General features: G+C 50.1%; 1 protein-coding gene across 1 annotated transcript in view; it reads right to left on the reverse strand.

Annotated features, from left to right (window-relative positions):
* Nucleotides 1–24,037, reverse strand: part of stab1 (stabilin 1) — a 153,678-nt gene that overhangs the window by 98,703 nt on the left and 30,938 nt on the right. The window contains 6 exon segments of the mRNA XM_031901368.1: nt 10,904–10,984; nt 11,228–11,281; nt 13,181–13,294; nt 16,005–16,067; nt 16,196–16,330; nt 19,458–19,577. Of these exon segments, the coding sequence (XP_031757228.1) occupies nt 10,904–10,984; nt 11,228–11,281; nt 13,181–13,294; nt 16,005–16,067; nt 16,196–16,330; nt 19,458–19,577 (567 nt within the window).

Genomic DNA, 24,037 nt, shown 5'->3' on the forward strand with positions numbered 1-24,037 from the left:
TTCCAAGGAGCAGTGCCCCAGTTACATTGGTGCCCGGAGCAGAGTGCCCCCCTGAGTACATTGGTGCCAGCAGCAGTGCCCCTAAGTACATTGGGCCCAAGCCAGCCCAGTGCCCCCAGTTACATTAGCGTGCCTAAGGCAGCAGTGCCCCCCTAGTCATTGTGTGTCCCGAGCGCAGTGCCCCTAGTACATGCGTGCCCCGAGCAGCAAGTGCCCCCCTAGACATGGTGCCAGCAGCAGTGCCCCTAGTACATTGGTGCCCAGCAGCAGTGCCCCCTAGTACCATTGGTTGCCTTGCTACGGCACACCAGGCAACATCTCGCGGCACACCACTAGTCTGTGCCACGGAAACAGTGGTTGAAAACGCTGCTGTAGAATAATAAATAACAGGGTGTGGGCGGCAGGTTGGTACATTTCCAGTCGGTCATTCTGTACTTCCATACGTTTCTATGGCTGTAACTGTTCAGTAACATTGGGAGAACCATGTGACATGGCTGCACAATCTGTTGGACTCTCAGCACCAAATAACGATAAACGGGTTTTTATGAATTGTAATTAAGGAACGTCATATGCGTAATTTATTGATTGCTATGTCATTGAGTAAGAATTTCACTGGCCAATAGGGGCGCAGGCCCTGAAACATTACATCTTTGGCGCCCAATAAATACGCAGGGGGCGTGGCCCTATTCACAATCGCCACCTTGTGCTGTTTAATTGGCAGGTTTTATTGATTGTGTTCATTTGGTACAGGGAATGCAACAAACACTTTTAAAGGGGCAGTTCATCTTTACGTTAACTTTTAATTTGAGACAATTTGCAATTGGTCTTAATTTTTTATGGTTTTTCAGTTACTTAGCTATTTGTTCAACAGCTCTCCATTTGGTATTTTAGCAGCAATCTGGTTGCTAGGGTCTTTTTTTACCCTAGTAACCAGGCAGTGCTTTAAATGAGAGATGAGAATATGAATAGGAGAGAAAGATAAGGAATAAAAAGTAACAATAACAATAAAACTGGAGCCTCACAGAGCAATAGGGTTTGGCTGCCGGGGTCAGTGACCCCCATTTGAAAGCTGCCAAGAGCAGAAGAAGAAGGGAAATATTCAAAAACTATAATAAAAAATAATGAAGACCAAATGGCAAAGTTGCTAGGAAGAGGACCATTCTAATAACATACCAAAAGTTACTGTAAAGGTGAACTTCCCCTTTAAAAACCACACATTAATTTAAAAGCAAGAAGCATTATTATTATTTTTTACTATCAGTAAAGGTTCCGTAACCAAAATGGGGGACGACTCGTACATACAGAGATACAGTCTCCCCCAGGAACTCCAATTACTACATAAAATCCTATTGCCCATACGCACGGGGCTTATCATGGAAATAATCCACATCTCCATCCCTCAGTCCTTAAATAAACTCCTGCCCCCCTTGCCCCCAACTCAGCTCCAGCAACGTCTCAAACCTGGCTGAAACTCCACATTATTCGGCAGTTACAATTTCACCCAGATCCCATACTGTGGGGCAACCAAAAGCCTCTGATTAGCTGGTCATTACCCACTAGGGGGCACTCTTGGGGCTTTTAGCAGCTCTCAAGGTCTAAATAACCACCGAATGAGCAATTAGTAATTAGGAGGAGATACCAATCATGTAACCTGAGGTAAGTTTCTGGAGGTCTCCTGCCTTCATCAACTCTATATACTCCTATAAGTTTTAATATACGCTCTCGTATGGTATGTTCCCATTAACTGATTATGGCATAATCCCATTCGGACCCAGGCAGGTCGCTTACACGTCAGGATCCTCCGAAACTCTTATGTCCGGCCGAATTACAACACTCATTCATTTACAGAGTGCACGGGAGCAATATTAGCTGGAACCCACCATGATCAGCACATACGAGACAGACTGGACTAGAAGACAGACAGACAGACCTGCATATGATACTGAGAGACCAGACTACTGAGAGACTAAGACCAGACTGCCACTTAGAGACAGATCAACAGACGACAAGACTGAACGACGACAGACTGACGAGCAGACTGAACAGACTGACTGAAGGAACCTCGACCGACATGAGAGACAGACAGAACTGAGAGACAAAAAGACTGAGAGAGCAGACAGACTGAGCAGACCAAAAAGACTGAAGAACTGACACAGACAGACTGCAGAAGACACGACTCAGAACGACTGAGAGAACTGATCAGACTGAGAGAAGTACAGACTAGAGACTGACAGACCTGAGGGAACAGACAGACTTGGAGGGACACAACAAGACTGAGTAGACTGATCAGATCTATGTACTGAGCAGACACACATGACGACATAGAGAAAATAACTGAGGCAGACTGACAGACAGACTGAGAGACAGACGACCATGACTAGAGAGACTGACAGCTGAGAAGAACAGAGCAAGACGACGACAGACAGACTAGAGGGACAGAACAGACTGACAGCAGACTGAGAGACTGGACAGACTGAGAGATCCAGACAGATCTGAGAGACAGACTAGATCTGAGGGAACAGATCATGACTGAGAGACAAATAGACTTCGAGAGACTTAGACAGACAGACTGAGAGACAGACAGATCAGACAGAGTACCTGTACAGACGGAAGACTAGACAGACTGAGAGAACTGGACAGACAGACTGACAGAACTGAGAGCGACAAGACTGAGAGACGGACACACTGAGAGACAAAAAGACATGAAGAGACAAAAGACTGCAGAGCAGACAACTGAGCAGACTGTACATCACTGAGAGATTAGACACGCTGAAGAGCCACTGACAGACTGATGAAGATCAGACAGACATGACAGACTGGGCAATCAGCAGGAGCTGAGATTACTGAGGGACAGACAGACTGAGAAGAGCTGACAGACTGAGAGACAGACAGACTGAGAGATGACACGACTGAGAAGACTGACAGACAGACGACATGACAGACTGCAGAGGCTGACGAGACGAGAGACCAAAAAGACTGAGAGAGTCAAAAAAGACTGAGAGAGCAACAGACGTGAGAACTGACACATGACCTCTTATGAACAACTTACAATAAACAAAATTCCACATCACATTCCTATCCTGAGAGACCTGACAGACTGAGCCAGCAGACAGACACAGACGACTGAAGTTACTGACCACCTGAGGGACAGCACAGACAGAGCTCAACAGACTGAGAGACCAGACAGACTTGAGATCGTACAGACAGAACAGGACTAAGAGAGACTGAACACCTGCAGGACAGACAGAATAGAGACTCACAAGACTGAAGAGACTGACAGACTGAGAGACAGAACAAGACTGAGGTGAGCCAGACAAGACTGAGGGACCACGACAGACTGAAGGGACGACAGAACTGCGCAAGACACAGAGCAGACTGAGGGACTGACACACTGAAGAGCTGGACACACTGAGAGAACCTGACATCAACTGAGAGAACTGACACACTGAGAGACTGACAGACTGAGAAGACAGACAGAACAGACAGTACTGTAGGACTGAACAGACAGACAGACTGAGAGATCACTGACCACACTGAGAGGACAGACAGACTAGACGACTCACAGACCTGAGAGACTGACAGATGGAGACTGACAGACTGAGAGACAAGACACAGAACTAGGGACAAGACAGACTGAGGGACCAGACAGACTTGCAGAGACAGAACAAGACTGAGGGACGAGACAGACATGAGAGACTGACAGACTGAAGAGACTGACAGACTGAGAGACTGAAGCACTGAAGAGACAAAAAAGACGCAGAGACAGAACAGACACTGAGAGACAGACAGACGTGTGAGAGACTGACACACTGGAGAGACTGACAGACTGATAGACAAGACTCGAGAGACAAAGACTGAGAGACAGACAGCATCTGAGAGACTGACACACTGAGACGAACTGACCACACTGAGAGACCTTGACAGACTGAGGACAGATCAGACAGAATCCAGACAAGTACTGAGAGACAGACAGACAGACAGAGAGACTGAACACAACTGAGGGACAAGACAAGATAAGAGACTCCAAGACTGCCAGAGACATTTACAGACTGAGAGACCAGACAGACTTGAGCGGACAGACCAGACTGACGAAGACGAAGACAGAACTCGAGGGACAGACGACTGAGCGGATCAGGACAGTCTGAGAGCACTGAGACAGACTGAGAGACTGACAGAACCTGAGGCACAGAAACAGACTGAGGGACAGACAGCTGAACGGGACAGACAGACAGAGTACTGACAGACTGAGTAGATGAGTACAGACTGAGAGAACAGACACGCACGAAGAGACAGGGAAACATGACAGATTCTGAGGACTGAGAAGACAGACAGACTGAGACCGACCAGACAGACTGACGAGCAGCACGTGAGCGGACAGCAGACTGAGGGACAGACAGACTGAGAAGACTGAAAGTAAACAGAGGGACAGACAGACTGAGAGCACCTGACAGACACTGAGGGCAGACCATGACTGGAAGACTGACGACTAGTAGAGACTGACGTGACTGACTAGAACAGACAGACAGAGAGACTGACACAACCACGATCAAGAAACTGACAGACAGAAGAGACTGAGAGATCACAGACAGACTGAGAAACAGGACAGAGACTGAGAGATGACAAAACAGACAGAAAGACTGACAAGATAGAGAGACAGACAGAGAGTACATAACAGAGAAGATATACAGAGAGACAAGACTGAGAGACAAGACAGACTGAGAAGACTGACCTGACTCCTGACAAGACTGACAACAGACAGACTGAGAGAGAAGACAAACACAGAGCTACGAAAGACAGACACGACACAAGACAGTATCAGAAGCTGACAGACAGAGCAGACTGAGAAGACAGACAGACCAGAGAGAGCAGACAGAGAGACTGACAGCAGACTGAGAGAAGAAGACTGACAGAACAGAGAAGACAGACAGACAGAGAAACTGAAGAGAAAGACTGAGAGACAAGACCCACAGACAGAAAGACTGAGAAGACAGAACAGACAGACAGACTGAGAGACCAGACAGAGAGACTGAGAGACAGCAGACAGACAGCCTGAGAGAACAGACAAACAGAACTGAGAACAGACAGACAGACTTGAGAGACAGACAAACAACTGAGAGACGAGAAAAGAGACGACAGAGAAACACGACTGAGAAACCAGAACGACAGACAGACAAGACTGAGAGACACAGACCAGACAAGACCCTGAGAGACCAGGCCAGGCTAAAAAGACTGGAGAGGACAGACAAGAAAGCTTCACCATGGCTGATTTCTTATTACACTGTTTAGGGTACTAGCATTGGGCAGTTGTAGGTCCCATAAGGCACCTTTACCTTCTTGTTAATTGCCAGGAATTTCCCACACTGAGGTCCTAGAGTCTGCGGGCTTTAGGTGCGGACAGTAAGTGCTGACACGGTACCAAGAATTCCGATCACATAACCCAGTGATGGTTTGCAAGAATTTCCTGAAGGGTTTCCTTTGCAGACCAATCAAACGCCTTTAAACAACATTAATGCAAAACATAGTTCCCTGTGCAGATCCATGTGAATTAGGTGCAGTTAATGGGATCGTGCATCATGTGATCGTAGCGTTACGGGATTGGTGCAGTTTTATTGAGGATCGAGTGCATTTATGTAGTCGATGCAAGTTACGGGATTGGTGCAAGTCATTGATTGGTCAGTTAATGGATCGGATCAAGTCATGATGATCGTCAGGGATTTTTACGGGATTGGTGCAGTTTATGGGATCACGTGCAGTTATGTGATTCGGATGCAGTTACAGGTATCGTGCAAGTCCATGTGATATCGGTGCAGTTACGGATGGTGCAAGTGATATGGATCGGTGCAGTTATTGGATCGTGGCAGTTATTGATCGGATGCAGTTAGTGGTAAGGATGCAAGTTCTGGGATCGGTGGCAGTTACGGGATCGGTGCAGTTACGGGAATCGGTGCAGTATGGGATCCGTGCAGTTACGGTCGGTGCAAAGTGTACGGGAGGTACGTTGTGCAGTTATGGGATGCCGTGCAAGTTAGCGGGATTGGTTGCAGTTATGGTGATCGGTGCAGTTTATGGGATTGCCCGTGCAGTTACGGAATTGGTGAAAGTTACGGGATCGGTGCAGTTTACGGGATTGGTGCAGTTATGGATCGGTGCAGTTTATGGATCAGGTGCAGTAATATGAGGATCGTGCAAGTTAATGGAGATCCGTGCAGTACGGGATTGGTGCAGTTACGATCGGTGCTAGTTATGGGATCGGATTGCCAGTTTATGATCCGTGCACAGGGTTACGATGGTGCGTTACGGGGATCGGTGCAGTTGACGGGACGGTGGGCAGTTATGGATCCGTGCAGTTTACGGGATCGGATGCAGGTTGGGATCTGCAGGTTTACGGATTGGTGCAGTTATGGGATCGGTGCAGTTAATGGGATCCTGGTCGCAGTTACCGGGATCAGGTGCAGGGTTCATGTTGATACAGTGCACGTTCGGGATCGGTGCAGTTACGGGTACGGTGGCAGTTACGGGGATCGGTGGGCGGGTATGGGATCGGTGCAGTTTATGGGATCCGTGCAGTTACGTTGGTGGCAGTTATGGATCGGTGCAGTTATAAGAGGATCCGTGCAGTTACGGGATTGGTGCCAGTTACAAGGGAATTGGTGCAGTATGGGATCGGTAGGCAGTTAAGGGGATCGTGCAGGATTACGGGATTGGTGCAGTTACGGGAATTGGTGGCAGTTACGGGATCGGTGCAGTTATGGGATTGGTGCAGTTATGGGGATCGGTGCACAGTTACGGGATTGGTGCAGTTACGGGGATCGGTGAGTCATGTGGAATGCGGTGGCAGTTACGGGAATTGGTGCAGTTAACGGAATGCGGTGCAAGTTATGGGATTGGTGCAGTTATGGGATCGTGCAGTTACGGGATCGGTGGCAGTTAGCTGGGATCGGTGCAAGTCATGTGATCGGTGCAGTTACGGGAATCAGGTGCAGTTAGCGGATCGGGTGCAGTTATGGACCGTGCAGTTACGGGAATCGTGGCATGTTACGGGAATCGGTGCAGTTATGGGATCGCGTGCAGTTTACGGGATCGGTGCAGTCATGTGATCGTGCAGTTACGGGAATGGTGGCAGTTACGGGATCGGTGCAGTTATGGATCCGTGCAGTACGGGATCGGTGCAGTTATGGGATCGGTGCAGTTACGGATTGGTGCAGTTACGGGATCGGTGCAGTTACGGGATCGGTGCAGTGTTGGGATCCGTGCAGTTAGCGGGATCGGTGGCAGTTATGGGATCGTGCAGTTACGGGATTGGTGCAGTTATGGGATCGTGCTAAGTCATGTGATCGGTGGCAGTTACAGGGATCGTGCAGTTACGGGATGCGGTGGCAGGTTACGAGGATCGGTGCAGTTATGGGATCCGTGCAAGTTATCGGGATCGGTGCAGTTATGGGATTGTGCAGTTATGGGATCGTGCAGTTACGGGATTGGGTGCAGTTACGGGATCGGTGCAGTCATGTGACGGTGCAGTTAAGGGATGGTGCAGTTACGGGAATCGGTGGCAGTTATGGGATTGGTGCTAGTTATGGGATACGGTGGCAGTTAACGGGATCGTGCAGTTACGGGATTCGGTGGCAGTCATGTGATTCGGTGCATGTTACGGGATCGGTGCCAGTTACGGATCCGGTGCAGTTATGGGATCCGTGCAGTTACGGGATCGGTGCAGTTACGGGATCGGTGCAGTTATGGGAATCCGTGCAGTTACGGGATCCGGTGCAAAGTCATGTGATCGGTGGCAGTTACGGGATCGGTGCAGTTACGGGAATCCGGTGCAGTTATGGGATGCGGTGCAGTTACGGGATCGGTGCAGTTACGGATCGTGCAGTTACGGGAATCGGTTGCAGTTACGGGATTTTGTGCAGTTCTGGATCGGTGCAGTTATGGGATCGGTGCAGTTAGCGGATCGGTGCAGTTAGCGGGATCGGTGCAGTTATGGGATCGGTGCAGTTATGTGATTGTGCAGTTATGGGATCGGTGCAGTTACGGGAATCGGTGCAGTTACGGGATTGGTGCAGTTACAGGGATGCGGTGCAGTTACGGGATTGGTGCAGGTTTATGGGAATCGGTGGCAGTTACTGGATCGCGTGCAGTTACGGGATCGGTGCAGTTACGGGATCGGTGGCAGTTATGGATCCGTGCAGTTACGGGATCGGTGGGCAGCATGTGATGCGGTGCAGTTACGGGAAATCGGTGGCAGTTAGCGGGATCGGTGCAGTTAATGGATTCGTGCAGTTTACGGGAATCGGTGCAGTTACGGGATCGGTGCAGTTACGGGAAAATCTGGTGCAGTTACGGGATCGGTGCAGTTACGGGAATTGGTGCAGTTTTATGTGATTGGTGCAGTTTATGGGATCGTTGCAGTTAGGGATCCGTGCAGTTTTTACGGGATGCGGTGCATGTTACGGGATCGGTGGCAGTTATGGATCCGTGCAGTTACGGGGATTCAGGTGCAGTCATGTGATCGGTCAGTACGGGAATCGGTGCAAGTTACGGGATCGGTGCACGTTATGGAATCGGTGGCAGTTACGGGTATCGTGCAGTTACGGGATCGGTGCAGTTTACGGGATCGGTGCAGTTTACGGGATCGGTGCAGTTATGGGATTCGGTGCAGTTTATGGGATGACGGTGCAGTTAGCGGGATCGGTGAGTACGGGAATCGGTGCAGTTATGGATCGTGCAGGTCATGTGATCGGTGCGTTAAGCGGGATCGGTGCAGTCATGTGGATCGGTTGCAGTTATGGGATCGGTGCAGTTACGGGATGCCGGTTGCAGGTTACGATCGTGCAGTTATGGATTCCGTGCAGTTACGGGATTCGGTGCCAGTTACGGGAATGGTGGGCAGTTATGGGATCCGTGCAGTTACGGGATCGGTGCAGTTACGGGAATTGCGGTGCAGTTATGGGATCCGTGCAGTTACGGGATCGGTGGCAGTTACGGGATGCGGTGCAAAGTTAATGGGATCCGTTGCAGTTTACGGATCGGTGCAGTCATGTTGATCGGTGCAGGTTTACGGGATGCGGTGCAGTTACGGGATCGGTGCAGTTACGGGAAATCGGTGCAGTTACGGGATCGGTGGCAGTCATGTGATTCGGTGGCAGTTATGGATCGGTGCAGTCATGTGATCGGTGGCAGTTTATGGGATCGGTGCAGTTTAATGGGATCGGTGCAGTACGGGATCGGTGCAGTTACGGAATCGTGGCAGTTTGGGATCGGTGCAGATTACGGGATCGGTGGCAGTTACTGGGATTGGTGCAGTTATGGGATTGGTGCAGTTACGGGAATTTGGTGCAGTATATGAGAGATTGGTGCAAGTTACGGGATTGGTGCAGTTAATGGGATTCGGTGCTAGTTATGGGATCCGGTGCAGTTACGGGATCGGTGCACGTCATGTGATTGGTGCAAGTCATGTGATTGGTGCAGTTATGGATCGGTGGCAGTCATGATGATCGGTGCAGTTATGGGACTGCGGTGCAGTTATGGGATCGGTGGCAGTTACGGGAATCGGAGCAGTCATGTGATTGGTGCAGTCATGTGATTGGTGCAGTTTGGGATGCGGTGGCAGTCATGTGATTGGTGCAGTTTTATGGGATCGGTGGCAGTCAATGTGATTGGTGGCAGTTTTTATGGGAATTCGGTGGCAGTTATGGAATTGGTGCAGTCATGTGAATTGGTGGGAGTTATGGGATCGGTGGCATGTCATGTGATTGGTGGCAAAGTTTATGGGATCGGTGGCAGTCATGTGTTGGTGCAGTACGGTATCGGTGCAGTTATGGGATCGGTGAGTCATGTTATTGGTGGCAGTAACGGGATCGGTGCAGTTACGGGATCGGTGCAGCGGGATCGGTGAGTCACATGGTGATTGGTGCAGTTATGGGATCGGTGCAGTTATGGAGTATGCATGGGCTTGTATTGTACAGTGGGGCTCGCCCACAGAGTATTGCATGGGGCTGTATTGTATAGTGGGGCTCCGCCACAGAGTACTGCATGGGCTGTATTGTTATAGTGGGGCTCCGCCCACAGAGTATTGCAATGGGCTGTATTGTAATAGTGGGGCTCCGCCCACAGAGTATTGCATAAGAGTGACAAATAGAGAGAGCATGAGTGCAACCAAAGGAATGGGTAATTATTATCTTAGCTTGGTATTCAAAGTACAGGTACTCTGTTTTATTATTTACAGAGAAAAGGGAATCATTTTAACCATTAAATAAACCCCAATAGGGCTGTTCTGCCCAATAAGGGGTAATTATATCTTAGTTGGGATCAAGTACAGGTACTGTTTTATTATTACAGAGAAAGGGAATCATTTAACCATGGAAATAAAACCCAATAGGGCTGTTCCTGCCCCATAAGGGGTAATTATATCTTAGTTGGGATCAAGTACAGGTAACTGTTTTATTATTACAGAGAAAAGGGAATCATTTAACCATTAAATAAACCCAAGGGTGTTCTGCCCAATAAGGGTAATTATATCTTAGTTGGGATCAAGTACAGGTACTGTTTTATTTATACAGAGAAAAGGGAATCATTTAACCATTAAATAAACCCAATAGGGCTGTTCTGCCCCAATAAGGGGTAATTATATCTTAGTTGGGATCAAGTACAGGTACTGTTTTATTATTACAGAGAAAAGGGAATCATTTAACCATTAAATAAACCCAATAGGGCTGTTCTGCCCCCAATAAGGGGTAATTATATCTTAGTTGGGATCAAGTACAGTAATTAGGAATTTTCTGCATAATGGGTTTCCGGATAACAGATCCCACACCTGTATCTATATTCTGCACTTTAACCAACTAAGGTAGGAGATGAGCCACTGGAGGAAAGGGTTAAACTGCACGGCATTCTGGGTACTTACATCTTCCGTGATGTTAATCCTTACGATTTCATTGGCAGAAGTTAATATATTCGGCATAGTGAGGAGCCTATCAGCAGAGACCTGGGGGAGGAGGGAGACAGGAGAGGTGAGTCTATTGGTTGGCACCGTATGGGGCTTATTCTCTCATGCCTCCGTTTATTTCCCAGGGTTCCTCTCTGTACAATCATTGGCCGTAGGATTAATTACCAAAAACCAAGGAAAACTACAGGGATCAGACTGTCCCTTCCCCTGGGGAGTGTGAGTGTGAGTGGGAGCTACATGGGCGCCAGAGTAACCGACTCTGTACAAGAAAACCACACTCACCGCCGCCACGGAGAAAATGTGATGCTTCACTAACTCCAAGAGCTTACGCTTAGCCTGAAACAAAATACACAGTTCCTTTATTAAAGGGGAAATAACCAGCGCAAACAATGGGGGGGGTGAGCAGGTATATAGATGTATATAGGGGGCAGGGGGGCAGGTATATAGATGTATATAGGGGGCAGGGGGGCAGGTATATAGATGTATATAGGGGGCAGGTATATAGATGTATATAGGGGGCAGGGGGGCAGGTATATAGATGTATATAGGGGGCAGGTATATCTAGATGTAATAGGGGGCAGGGGGAGGTATATAGATGTATATAGGGGCAGGGGGCAGGTATATATATGTATATAGGGGGCAGGGGGCAGGTATATAGATGTATATAGGGGGCAGGGGGGCAGGTATATAGATGTATATAGGGGGCAGGGGGCAGGTATATAGATGTATATAGGGGGCAGGTATATAGATGTATATAGGGGGCAGGGGGGCAGGTATATAGATGTATATAGGGGCAGGTATATAGATGTATATAGGGGGCAGGGGGAGGTATACAGATGTATATAGGGGCAGGGGGCAGGTATATATATGTATATAGGGGGCAGGGGGCAGGTAATATAGATGTATATAGGGGGGGGGGCAGGTATATAGATGTATATAGGGGGCCAGGGGGGCAGGTATATAGATGTATATAGGGGCAGGTATATAGATGTATATAGGGGGCAGGGGGAGGTATATAGATGTATATAGGGGGCAGGGGGGCAGGTATATAGATGTATATAGGGGCAGGGGGGCAGGTATATAGATGTATATAGGGGGCAGGGGGGCAGGTATATAGATGTATATAGGGGGCAGGGGGGCAGGTATATAGATGTATATAGGGGGCAGGGGGGCAGGTATATAGATGTATATAGGGGGCAGGGGGGCAGGTATATAGATGTATATAAGGGGCAGGGGCAGGTATATAGATGTATATAGGGGGCAGGGGCAGGTATATAGATGTAAATAGGGGCAGGGGGGCAGGTATATAGATGTATATAGGGGCAGGGGGCAGGTATATAGATTGTATATAGGGGCAGGGGGGCAGGTATAATAGATGTATATAGGGGCAGGGGCAGGTATATAGATGTATATAAGGGGCAGGGGGCAGGTATATAGATGTATATAGGGGGCAGGGGCAGGTATATAGATGTATATAGGGGGCAGGGGGGCAGGTATATAGATGTATATAGGGGCAGGGGCAGGTATATAGATGTATATAGGGGGCAGGTATATAGATGTATATAGGGGGCAGGGGGGCAGGTATATAGAGGGCAGGTATATAGATGTATATAGGGGGCAGGTATATAGATGTATATAGGGGGCAGGGGGGCAGGTATATAGATGTATTTAGGGGGCAGGGGGGCAGGTATATAAATGTATATAGGGGGCAGGGGGGCAGGTATATAGATGTATATATGGGCAGGGGGGTATATAGATGTATATAGGAGGCAGGTATATAGATGTATATAGGGACAGGGGGGCAGGAATATAGATGTATATAGGGGGGCAGGTATATAGATTTATATAGGGGCAGGGGGGTATATAGATGTATATAGGAGGCAGGTATATAGATGTATATAGGGTCAGGGGGGCAGGAATATAGATGTATATAGGGACAGGGGGGGGCAGGTATATAGATGTATATAGGGGGCAGGGGGCAGGTATATAGATGTACATAGGGGGCAGGGGGGGCAGGTATATAGATGTATATAGGGGGCAGGGGGAGGTATATAGATGTATATAGGGGCAGGGGGCAGGTATATAGATGTATATAGGGGCAGGGGGCAGGTATATAGATGTATATAGGGTCAGGGGGGGCAGGTATATAGATGTACATAGGGACAGGAGCAGAAGTTTCTGGGTGTGTAGGTGTTGGGGGGTGGGACAGACCCCCCAGTATTTGCCTTTTCCCACCTTGGTAAGGAGATAAATGAGCCTCCCATCTCGCAGTGCGTCTATGGCGTCGTTGCTTGGAACAAATACAGTAAAGGAACCGCGTTCATTCAATATGGGTGGCAAGTCGCAGTTCTGCAAGAACATTGGGAAAATGAATGTAGCCTTCGAAAACATTTCTAGGGATGATTTGTGTCCCCCAAAGTTCCTCTTGGGCCCCCCCAGAGTGGTAAGCCCAGATCCAGGGTGGGGGCCTCCTGGATTCAAACCCCCCCTGTTTGCCCTTCAGTGGGCGTGTCCTCCCTCAGTCAATGAGAAGTTGTTTTACTGTTTCTGTAGAAATCAGTGTTTTTCAACCTTTTTTGGGCAAAGGCACACTTGTTTCATGAAAAAAATCATGAGGCACACCACCATTAGAAAATGTTAAAAAATTTAACTCTGTGCCCAGCAACAGTGCCCCCCTAGTACATTGGTGCCCAGCAGCAGTGCCCCCCTAGTGCATTGGTGCCAAGAGCAGTGCCCCCCTAGTACACTGGTGCCCAGCAGCAGTGGCCCCCCTAGTGCATTGGTGCCAAGAGCAGTGCCCCCCTAGTACACTGGTGCCCAGCAGCAGTGCCCCCCTAGTGCATTGGTGCCAAGAGCAGTGCCCCCCTAGTACACTGGTGCCCAGCAGCAGTGCCCCCCTAGTACATTGGTGCCCAGCAGCAGTGCCCCCCTAGTACATTGGTGCCCAGCAGCAGTGCCCCCCTAGTACATTGGTGCCAGAGCAGTGCCCCTAGTACATTGGTGCCCAGCAGCAGTGCCCCCCTAGTACATTGGTGCCCAGCAGCAGTGCCCCCCTAGTACACTGGTGCCCAGCAGCAGTGCCCCCCTAGTACATTGGTGCCAAGAGCAGTGCCCCCCTAGTACATTGGTGCCAAGAGCAGTGCCCCCTAGTACATTGGTGCCCAGCAGCAGTGCCCCCTAGTACATTGGTGCCCAGCAGCAGTGCCCCCCTAGTACATTGGTGCCCAGCAGCAGTGCCCCCCTAGTACATTGGTGCCAAGAGCAGTGCCCCCCTAGTACATTGGTGCCCAGCAGCAGTGCCCCCTAGTACATTGGTGCCCAGCAGCAGTGCCCCCCTAGTACATTGGTGCCCAGCAACAGTGCCCCCCTAGTACATTGGTGCCAAGAGCAGTGGCCCCCCTAGTACATTGGTGCCCAGCAGCAGTGCCCCCCTAGTACATTGGTGCCAGCAGCAGTGCCCCCCTAGTACATTGGTTCCCAGCAGCAGTGCCCCCCTAGTACATTGGTGCCCAGGCAGCAGTTGCCCCCCTATACTTGGTGGCCCAGCAGCAGTCCCCCCTGAGTACATTGGTGCCCAGCAGCAAGTGCCCCCCTAGTACATTAGGTAGCCAAAGAAGCCAGTGCCCCCTAGTACATTGGTTGCCCCAGCACGCAGTGCCCCCCTAAGTACATTTGGTGCCCAGCAGCAGTGCCCCCCTAGTACATTGGTGCCCAGCAGGCAGTGCCCCCCTAGTCATTGGTGCCAAGAGCAGTGCCCCTAGTACATTGGTGCCCCAGCAGCAGTGCCCCCCTAGTACATTGGTGCCCAGCAGCAGTGCCCCCTAGTACATTGGTGCCCAGCAGCAGTGCCCCCCTAGTACATTGGTGCCCAGCAGCAGTGCCCCCCTAGTACATTGGTGCCTTGCCTACGGCACACCAGGCAACATCTCGCGGGGGCGGGGGGCCACACCTAGTGTGCCACGGAACAGTGGTTGAAAAACGCTGCTGTAGAATAATAAATAACAGGGTGTGGGCGGCAGGTTGGTACAATCCAGTCGGTCATTCTGTACTTCCATACGTTTCTATGGGCTGTACTGTTAGTAACATTGGGAGAACCATGTGACATTGGCTGCACAATTCTGTTGGACTCAGCACCAATAACGATAAACGGGTTTTTATGAATTGTAATTAAGGAACGTCATATGGTAATTTATTGATTGCTATGTCATTGAGTAAGAATTTCACTGGCCAATAGGGGCGCAGGCCCTGAAACATTACATCTTTGGCGCCCAATAAATACGCAGGGGGCGTGGCCCTATTCACAATCGCCACCTTGTGCTGTTTAATTGGCAGGTTTTATTGATTGTGTTCATTTGGTACAGGGAATGCAACAAACACTTTTAAAGGGGCAGTTCATCTTTACGTTAACTTTTAATTTGAGACAATTTGCAATTGGTCTTAATTTTTTATGGTTTTTCAGTTACTTAGCTATTTGTTCAACAGCTCTCCATTTGGTATTTTAGCAGCAATCTGGTTGCTAGGGTCTTTTTTTACCCTAGTAACCAGGCAGTGCTTTAAATGAGAGATGAGAATATGAATAGGAGAGAAAGATAAGGAATAAAAAGTAACAATAACAATAAAACTGGAGCCTCACAGAGCAATAGGGTTTGGCTGCCGGGGTCAGTGACCCCCATTTGAAAGCTGCCAAGAGGCAGAAGAAGAAGGGAAATAATTCAAAAACTATATAAAAAAAATAATGAAGACCAAATGCAAAGTTGCTAGGAAGAGGACATTCTATAACATACCAAAAGTTACTGTAAAGGTGAACTTCCCCTTTAAAAACCACACATTAAATTTAAAGCAAGAAGCATTATTTATTATTTTTACTATCAGTAAAGGTTCCAGTAACACAAATGGGGGAGACTCGGTACATTACAGAGATAAGTCTCCCCCCCCCCCAGGAACTTCCCATTCTATAAATCCCTATTGCCCCCATACAGAGGGGTTACAGGAAAATCCCCCCACATCTCCATCCCCTCAGTCTTAAATACCCCTCCCTGCCCCCTTGCCCCCAACTCACCTCCAGCAACGTCTCAAACCTGCTGAACTCCTCATTATTGGCCAGAATATCCCCAATGGTCCCCTGTGGGGCAACACAAAAGCCTCTGATTAGCAGGTCATTACCCACTAGGGGCACTTTGGGGCTTTAGAGCTCTCAGTCTAATAACCAGTAATGAGCAATTAGCTAATTAGGAGGAGCCAATCATGTACCTGAGTAGTTTCTGGAGCGTCTCCTCCCTCGCTCTGTATGATGTCATTGATGATATGGATAATCCCATTGGACGCCGGGAGGTCGCTCGTCAGGATCCTGAACTTTATGTCCGGCCGGAATTCCAAACTCAATTCCTTTACAGAGTGAGGGACATATTAGCTGGAACCCACATTGTAGCACAGAGACAGACTGACTGAGAGACAGACAGACAGACTGACAGACTGAGAGACAGACTGACTGAGAGACTGACAGACTGACTGAGAGACAGACAGACAGACTGACAGACTGAGAGACAGACTGACTGAGAGACTGACAGACTGACTGAGAGACTGACAGACTGAGAGACAGACAGACTGAGAGACAAAAAGACTGAGAGACAGACAGACTGAGAGACAAAAAGACTGAGAGACTGACAGACAGACTGAGAGACAGACAGACAGACTGAGAGACTGACAGACTGAGAGACAGACAGACTGAGAGACTGACAGACTGAGGGACAGACAGACTGAGGGACAAAAAGACTGAGAGACTGACAGACAGACTGAGAGACAGACAGACAGACTGAGAGACAAAAAGACTGAGAGACTGACAGACAGACTGAGAGACAGACAGACAGACTGAGAGACTGACAGACTGAGAGACAGACAGACTGACAGACAGACAGACTGAGGGACAGACAGACTGACAGACAGACTGAGAGACTGACAGACTGAGAGACAGACAGACTGAGAGACAGACAGACTGAGGGACAGACAGACTGAGAGACAAAAAGACTGAGAGACTGACAGACAGACTGAGAGACAGACAGACAGACAGAGACTGACAGACGGAGAGACAGACAGACTGAGAGACTGACAGACAGACTGACAGACTGAGAGACAGACAGACTGAGAGACGGACACACTGAGAGACAAAAAGACTGAGAGACAAAAAGACTGAGAGACAGACAGACTGAGAGACTGACACACTGAGAGATTGACACACTGAGAGACTGACAGACTGAGAGACAGACAGACAGACAGACTGAGGGACAGACAGACTGAGAGACTGAGGGACAGACAGACTGAGAGACTGACAGACTGAGAGACAGACAGACTGAGAGACTGACAGACTGAGAGACTGACAGACTGAGAGACTGACAGACTGAGAGACTGACAGACTGAGAGACAAAAAGACTGAGAGACAAAAAGACTGAGAGACAGACAGACTGAGAGACTGACACACTGAGAGACTGACAGACTGAGAGACAGACAGACAGACAGACTGAGTAACTGACACACTGAGGGACAGACAGACAGAGACTCACAGACTGAGAGACAGACAGACTGAGAGACAGACAGACAGACTGAGAGACTGACACACTGAGGGACAGACAGATAGAGACTCACAGACTGAGAGACTGACAGACTGAGAGACAGACAGACTGAGGGACAGACAGACTGAGGGACAGACAGACTGAGGGACAGACAGACTGAGAGACAGACAGACTGAGGGACTGACACACTGAGAGACTGACACACTGAGAGACTGACACACTGAGAGACTGACACACTGAGAGACTGACAGACTGAGAGACAGACAGACAGACAGACTGAGAGACTGACAGACAGACAGACTGAGAGACTGACACACTGAGGGACAGACAGATAGAGACTCACAGACTGAGAGACTGACAGACTGAGAGACTGACAGACTGAGAGACAGACAGACTGAGGGACAGACAGACTGAGGACAGACAGACTGAGGACAGACTGAGGGACAGACAGACTGAGAGACTGACAGACTGAGAGACTGACAGACTGAGAGACTGACAGACTGAGAGACAAAAAGACTGAGAGACAGACAGACTGAGAGACAGACAGACTGAGAGACTGACACACTGAGAGACTGACAGACTGAGAGACAAAAAGACTGAGAGACAAAAAGACTGAGAGACAGACAGACTGAGAGACTGACACACTGAGAGACTGACACACTGAGAGACTGACAGACTGAGAGACAGACAGACAGACAGACAGACTGAGAGACAGACAGACAGACAGAGAGACTGACACACTGAGGGACAGACAGATAGAGACTCACAGACTGAGAGACTGACAGACTGAGAGACAGACAGACTGAGGGACAGACAGACTGAGAGACAGACAGACTGAGGGACAGACAGACTGAGGGACAGACAGACTGAGAGACTGACAGACTGAGAGACTGACAGACTGAGGGACAGACAGACTGAGGGACAGACAGACTGAGGGACAGACAGACTGAGAGACTGACAGACTGAGAGACTGACAGACTGAGAGACAGACAGACTGAGAGACTGACAGACTGAGAGACTGAGAGACAGACAGACTGAGAGACAGACAGACTGAGAGACAGACAGACTGAGGGACAGACAGACTGAGGGACAGACAGACTGAGAGACTGACAGACTGAGGGACAGACAGACTGAGAGACTGACAGACTGAGGGACAGACAGACTGAGAGACTGACAGACTGAGAGACTGACTGACTGACAGACAGACAGACAGAGAGACTGACAAACAGACAGAAAACTGACAGACAGAGAGACTGAGAGACAGACAGACTGAGAGACAGACAGACTGAGAGACTGACAAACAGACAGAAAGACTGACAGATAGAGAGACAGACAGAGAGACATACAGAGAGATATACAGAGAGACAGACTGAGAGACAGACAGACTGAGAGACTGACTGACTGAAAGACTGACAGACAGACAGACTGAGAGAGAGACAAACAGACAGAAAGACAGACAGACAAACAGACAGACAGAGACAGACAGAGAGACTGAGAGACAGACAGACCGAGAGACAGACAGAGAGACTGACAGACAGACTGAGAGAAAGAAAGACTGACAGACAGAGAGACAGACAGACAGAGAAACTGAGAGAAAGACTGAGAGACAGACCCACAGACAGAAAGACTGAGAGACAGACAGACAGACAGACTGAGAGACAGACAGAGAGACTGAGAGACAGACAGACAGACAGCCTGAGAGACAGACAAACAGACTGAGAGACAGACAGACAGACTTGAGAGACAGACAAACAGACTGAGAGACAGAAAGAGAGACAGAGACAGACTGAGAAACAGACAGACAGACAGACAGACTGAGAGACAGACAGACAGACTGAGAGACAGGCAGGCAAAAAGACTGAGAGACAGACAGACACCATGGCTGATTATCTATTACACTGTTGGGGCATTGGGGCAAGTTGTAGGTCCCATAAGGGCACCTTTACCTTCTGGTTAATTGCCAGGAATTCCCCACTGAGAGTCCAGAGTCTGCGCGGCTTTAGGTCGGACAGTAAGTGCTGACCCGGTACCGTATGGAGTTTGCAGAATTCCCTGGCAAAGGTTTCCTGCAGAACCAATCAAACGCCTTTAAACAACATTAATGCAAAACATATTCCCTGTGCAGTCATGTGATTGGTGCAGTTATGGGATCGGTGCAGTCATGTGATCGGTGCAGTTACGGGATTGGTGCAGTTATGGGATCGGTGCAGTTATGTGATCGGTGCAGTTACGGGATTGGTGCAGTCATGTGATTGGTGCAGTTATGGGATCGGTGCAGTCATGTGATCGGTGCAGTTACGGGATTGGTGCAGTTATGGGATCGGTGCAGTTATGTGATCGGTGCAGTTACGGGATCGGTGCAGTCATGTGATCGGTGCAGTTACGGGATTGGTGCAGTTATGGGATCGGTGCAGTTATGGGATCGGTGCAGTTATGTGATCGGTGCAGTTATGGGATCGGTGCAGTTATGGGATCGGTGCAGTTACGGGATCGGTGCAGTTACGGGATCGGTGCAGTTATGGGATCCGTGCAGTTACGGGATCGGTGCAGTTACGGGATCGGTGCAGTTATGGGATCCGTGCAGTTACGGGATTGGTGCAGTTATGGGATCGGTGCAGTTATGGGATCCGTGCAGTTACGGGATTGGTGCAGTTACGGGATCGGTGCAGTTACGGGATTGGTGCAGTTATGGGATCGGTGCAGTTATGGGATCGGTGCAGTTATGGGATCGGTGCAGTTATGGGATCCGTGCAGTTACGGGATTGGTGCAGTTACGGGATCGGTGCAGTTATGGGATCGGTGCAGTTATGGGATCCGTGCAGTTACGGGATTGGTGCAGTTACGGGATCGGTGCAGTTACGGGATCGGTGCAGTTATGGGATCCGTGCAGTTACGGGATCGGTGCAGTTATGGGATCGGTGCAGTTACGGGATTGGTGCAGTTATGGGATCGGTGCAGTTATGGGATTGGTGCAGTTACGGGATCGGTGCAGTCATGTGATCGGTGCAGTTACGGGATCGGTGCAGTTACGGGATCGGTGCAGTTACGGGATCGGTGCAGTTATGGGATCGGTGCAGTTATGGGATCCGTGCAGTTACGGGATTGGTGCAGTTATGGGATCGGTGCAGTTTAGGGATCCGTGCAGTTACGGGATTGGTGCAGTTACGGGATTGGTGCAGTTATGGGATCGGTGCAGTTATGGGATCCGTGCAGTTACGGGATTGGTGCAGTTACGGGATTGGTGCAGTTACGGGATCGGTGCAGTTATGGGATTGGTGCAGTTATGGGATCGGTGCAGTTACGGGATTGGTGCAGTTACGGGATCGGTGCAGTCATGTGATCGGTGCAGTTACGGGATTGGTGCAGTTACGGGATCGGTGCAGTTATGGGATCGGTGCAGTTATGGGATCGGTGCAGTTACGGGATCGGTGCAGTTACGGGATCGGTGCAGTCATGTGATCGGTGCAGTTACGGGATCGGTGCAGTTACGGGATCGGTGCAGTTATGGGATCCGTGCAGTTACGGGATCGGTGCAGTTACGGGATCGGTGCAGTTATGGGATCCGTGCAGTTACGGGATCGGTGCAGTCATGTGATCGTGCAGTTACGGGATCGGTGGCAGTTACGGGATCGGTGCAGTTATGGGATCCGTGCAGTTACGGGATCGGTGCAGTTATGGGATCGGTGCAGTTACGGGATTGGTGCAGTTACGGGATCGGTGCAGTTACGGGATCGGTGCAGTTATGGGATCCGTGCAGTTACGGGATCGGTGCAGTTATGGGATCGGTGCAGTTACGGGATTGGTGCAGTTATGGGATCGGTGCAGTCATGTGATCGGTGCAGTTACGGGATCGGTGCAGTTACGGGATCGGTGCAGTTACGGGATCGGTGCAGTTATGGGATCCGTGCAGTTACGGGATCGGTGCAGTTATGGGATTGGTGCAGTTATGGGATCGGTGCAGTTACGGGATTGGTGCAGTTACGGGATCGGTGCAGTCATGTGATCGGTGCAGTTACGGGATTGGTGCAGTTACGGGATCGGTGCAGTTATGGGATTGGTGCAGTTATGGGATCGGTGCAGTTACGGGATCGGTGCAGTTACGGGATCGGTGCAGTCATGTGATCGGTGCAGTTACGGGATCGGTGCAGTTACGGGATCGGTGCAGTTATGGGATCCGTGCAGTTACGGGATCGGTGCAGTTACGGGATCGGTGCAGTTATGGGATCCGTGCAGTTACGGGATCGGTGCAGTCATGTGATCGGTGCAGTTACGGGATCGGTGCAGTTACGGGATCGGTGCAGTTATGGGATCGGTGCAGTTACGGGATCGGTGCAGTTACGGGATCGGTGCAGTTACGGGATCGGTGCAGTTACGGGATTGGTGCAGTTACTGGATCGGTGCAGTTATGGGATCGGTGCAGTTACGGATCGGTGCAGTTAGGGATCGGTGCAGTTATGGGATCGGTGCAGTTATGTGATTGGTGCAGTTATGGGATCGGTGCAGTTACGGGATCGGTGCAGTTACGGGATTGGTGCAGTTACGGGATCGGTGCAGTTACGGGATTGGTGCAGTTATGGGATCGGTGCAGTTATGGGATCCGTGCAGTTACGGGATCGGTGCAGTTACGGGATCGGTGCAGTTATGGGATCCGTGCAGTTACGGGATCGGTGCAGTCATGTGATCGGTGCAGTTACGGGATCGGTGCAGTTACGGGATCGGTGCAGTTATGGGATCGGTGCAGTTACGGGATCGGTGCAGTTACGGGATCGGTGCAGTTACGGGATTGGTGCAGTTACGGGATCGGTGCAGTTACGGGATTGGTGCAGTTATGTGATTGGTGCAGTTATGGGATCGGTGCAGTTATGGGATCCGTGCAGTTACGGGATCGGTGCAGTTACGGGATCGGTGCAGTTATGGGATCCGTGCAGTTACGGGATCGGTGCAGTCATGTGATCGGTGCAGTTACGGGATCGGTGCAGTTACGGGATCGGTGCAGTTATGGGATCGGTGCAGTTACGGGATCGGTGCAGTTACGGGATCGGTGCAGTTACGGGATCGGTGCAGTTACGGGATCGGTGCAGTTATGGGATCGGTGCAGTTATGGGATCGGTGCAGTTACGGGATCGGTGCAGTTACGGGATCGGTGCAGTTATGGGATCGGTGCAGTCATGTGATCGGTGCAGTTACGGGATCGGTGCAGTCATGTGATCGGTGCAGTTATGGGATCGGTGCAGTTACGGGATCGGTGCAGTTACGGGATCGGTGCAGTTATGGGATCCGTGCAGTTACGGGATCGGTGCAGTTACGGGATCGGTGCAGTTATGGGATCGGTGCAGTTACGGGATCGGTGCAGTTACGGGATCGGTGCAGTTATGGGATCGGTGCAGTTACGGGATCGGTGCAGTTACGGGATCGGTGCAGTTATGGGATCCGTGCAGTTACGGGATCGGTGCAGTCATGTGATCGGTGCAGTTACGGGATCGGTGCAGTTACGGGATCGGTGCAGTTACGGGATCGGTGCAGTTACGGGATCGGTGCAGTCATGTGATCGGTGCAGTTATGGGATCGGTGCAGTCATGTGATCGGTGCAGTTATGGGATCGGTGCAGTTATGGGATCGGTGCAGTTACGGGATCGGTGCAGTTACGGGATCGGTGCAGTTATGGGATCGGTGCAGTTACGGGATCGGTGCAGTTACGGGATTGGTGCAGTTATGGGATTGGTGCAGTTACGGGATTGGTGCAGTTATGGGATTGGTGCAGTTACGGGATTGGTGCAGTTATGGGATCGGTGCAGTTATGGGATCGGTGCAGTTACGGGATCGGTGCAGTCATGTGATTGGTGCAGTCATGTGATTGGTGCAGTTATGGGATCGGTGCAGTCATGTGATCGGTGCAGTTATGGGATCGGTGCAGTTATGGGATCGGTGCAGTTACGGGATCGGTGCAGTCATGTGATTGGTGCAGTCATGTGATTGGTGCAGTTATGGGATCGGTGCAGTCATGTGATTGGTGCAGTTATGGGATCGGTGCAGTCATGTGATTGGTGCAGTTATGGGATCGGTGCAGTTATGGGATTGGTGCAGTCATGTGATTGGTGCAGTTATGGGATCGGTGCAGTCATGTGATTGGTGCAGTTATGGGATCGGTGCAGTCATGTGATTGGTGCAGTTACGGGATCGGTGCAGTTATGGGATCGGTGCAGTCATGTTATTGGTGCAGTAACGGGATCGGTGCAGTTACGGGATCGGTGCAGTTACGGGATCGGTGCAGTCATGTGATTGGTGCAGTTATGGGATCGGTGCAGTTATGGGAGTATTGCATGGGCTGTATTGTACAGTGGGGCTCCGCCCACAGAGTATTGCATGGGCTGTATTGTATAGTGGGGCTCCGCCCACAGAGTACTGCATGGGCTGTATTGTATAGTGGGGCTCCGCCCACAGAGTATTGCATGGGCTGTATTGTATAGTGGGGCTCCGCCCACAGAGTATTGCATAAGAGTGACAAATAGAGAGACATGAGTGCAAG

This window comes from Xenopus tropicalis, chromosome 4, assembly GCF_000004195.4.
Source record: "Xenopus tropicalis strain Nigerian chromosome 4, UCB_Xtro_10.0, whole genome shotgun sequence".
NCBI classification, from domain to species: Eukaryota; Metazoa; Chordata; class Amphibia; order Anura; family Pipidae; genus Xenopus; species Xenopus tropicalis.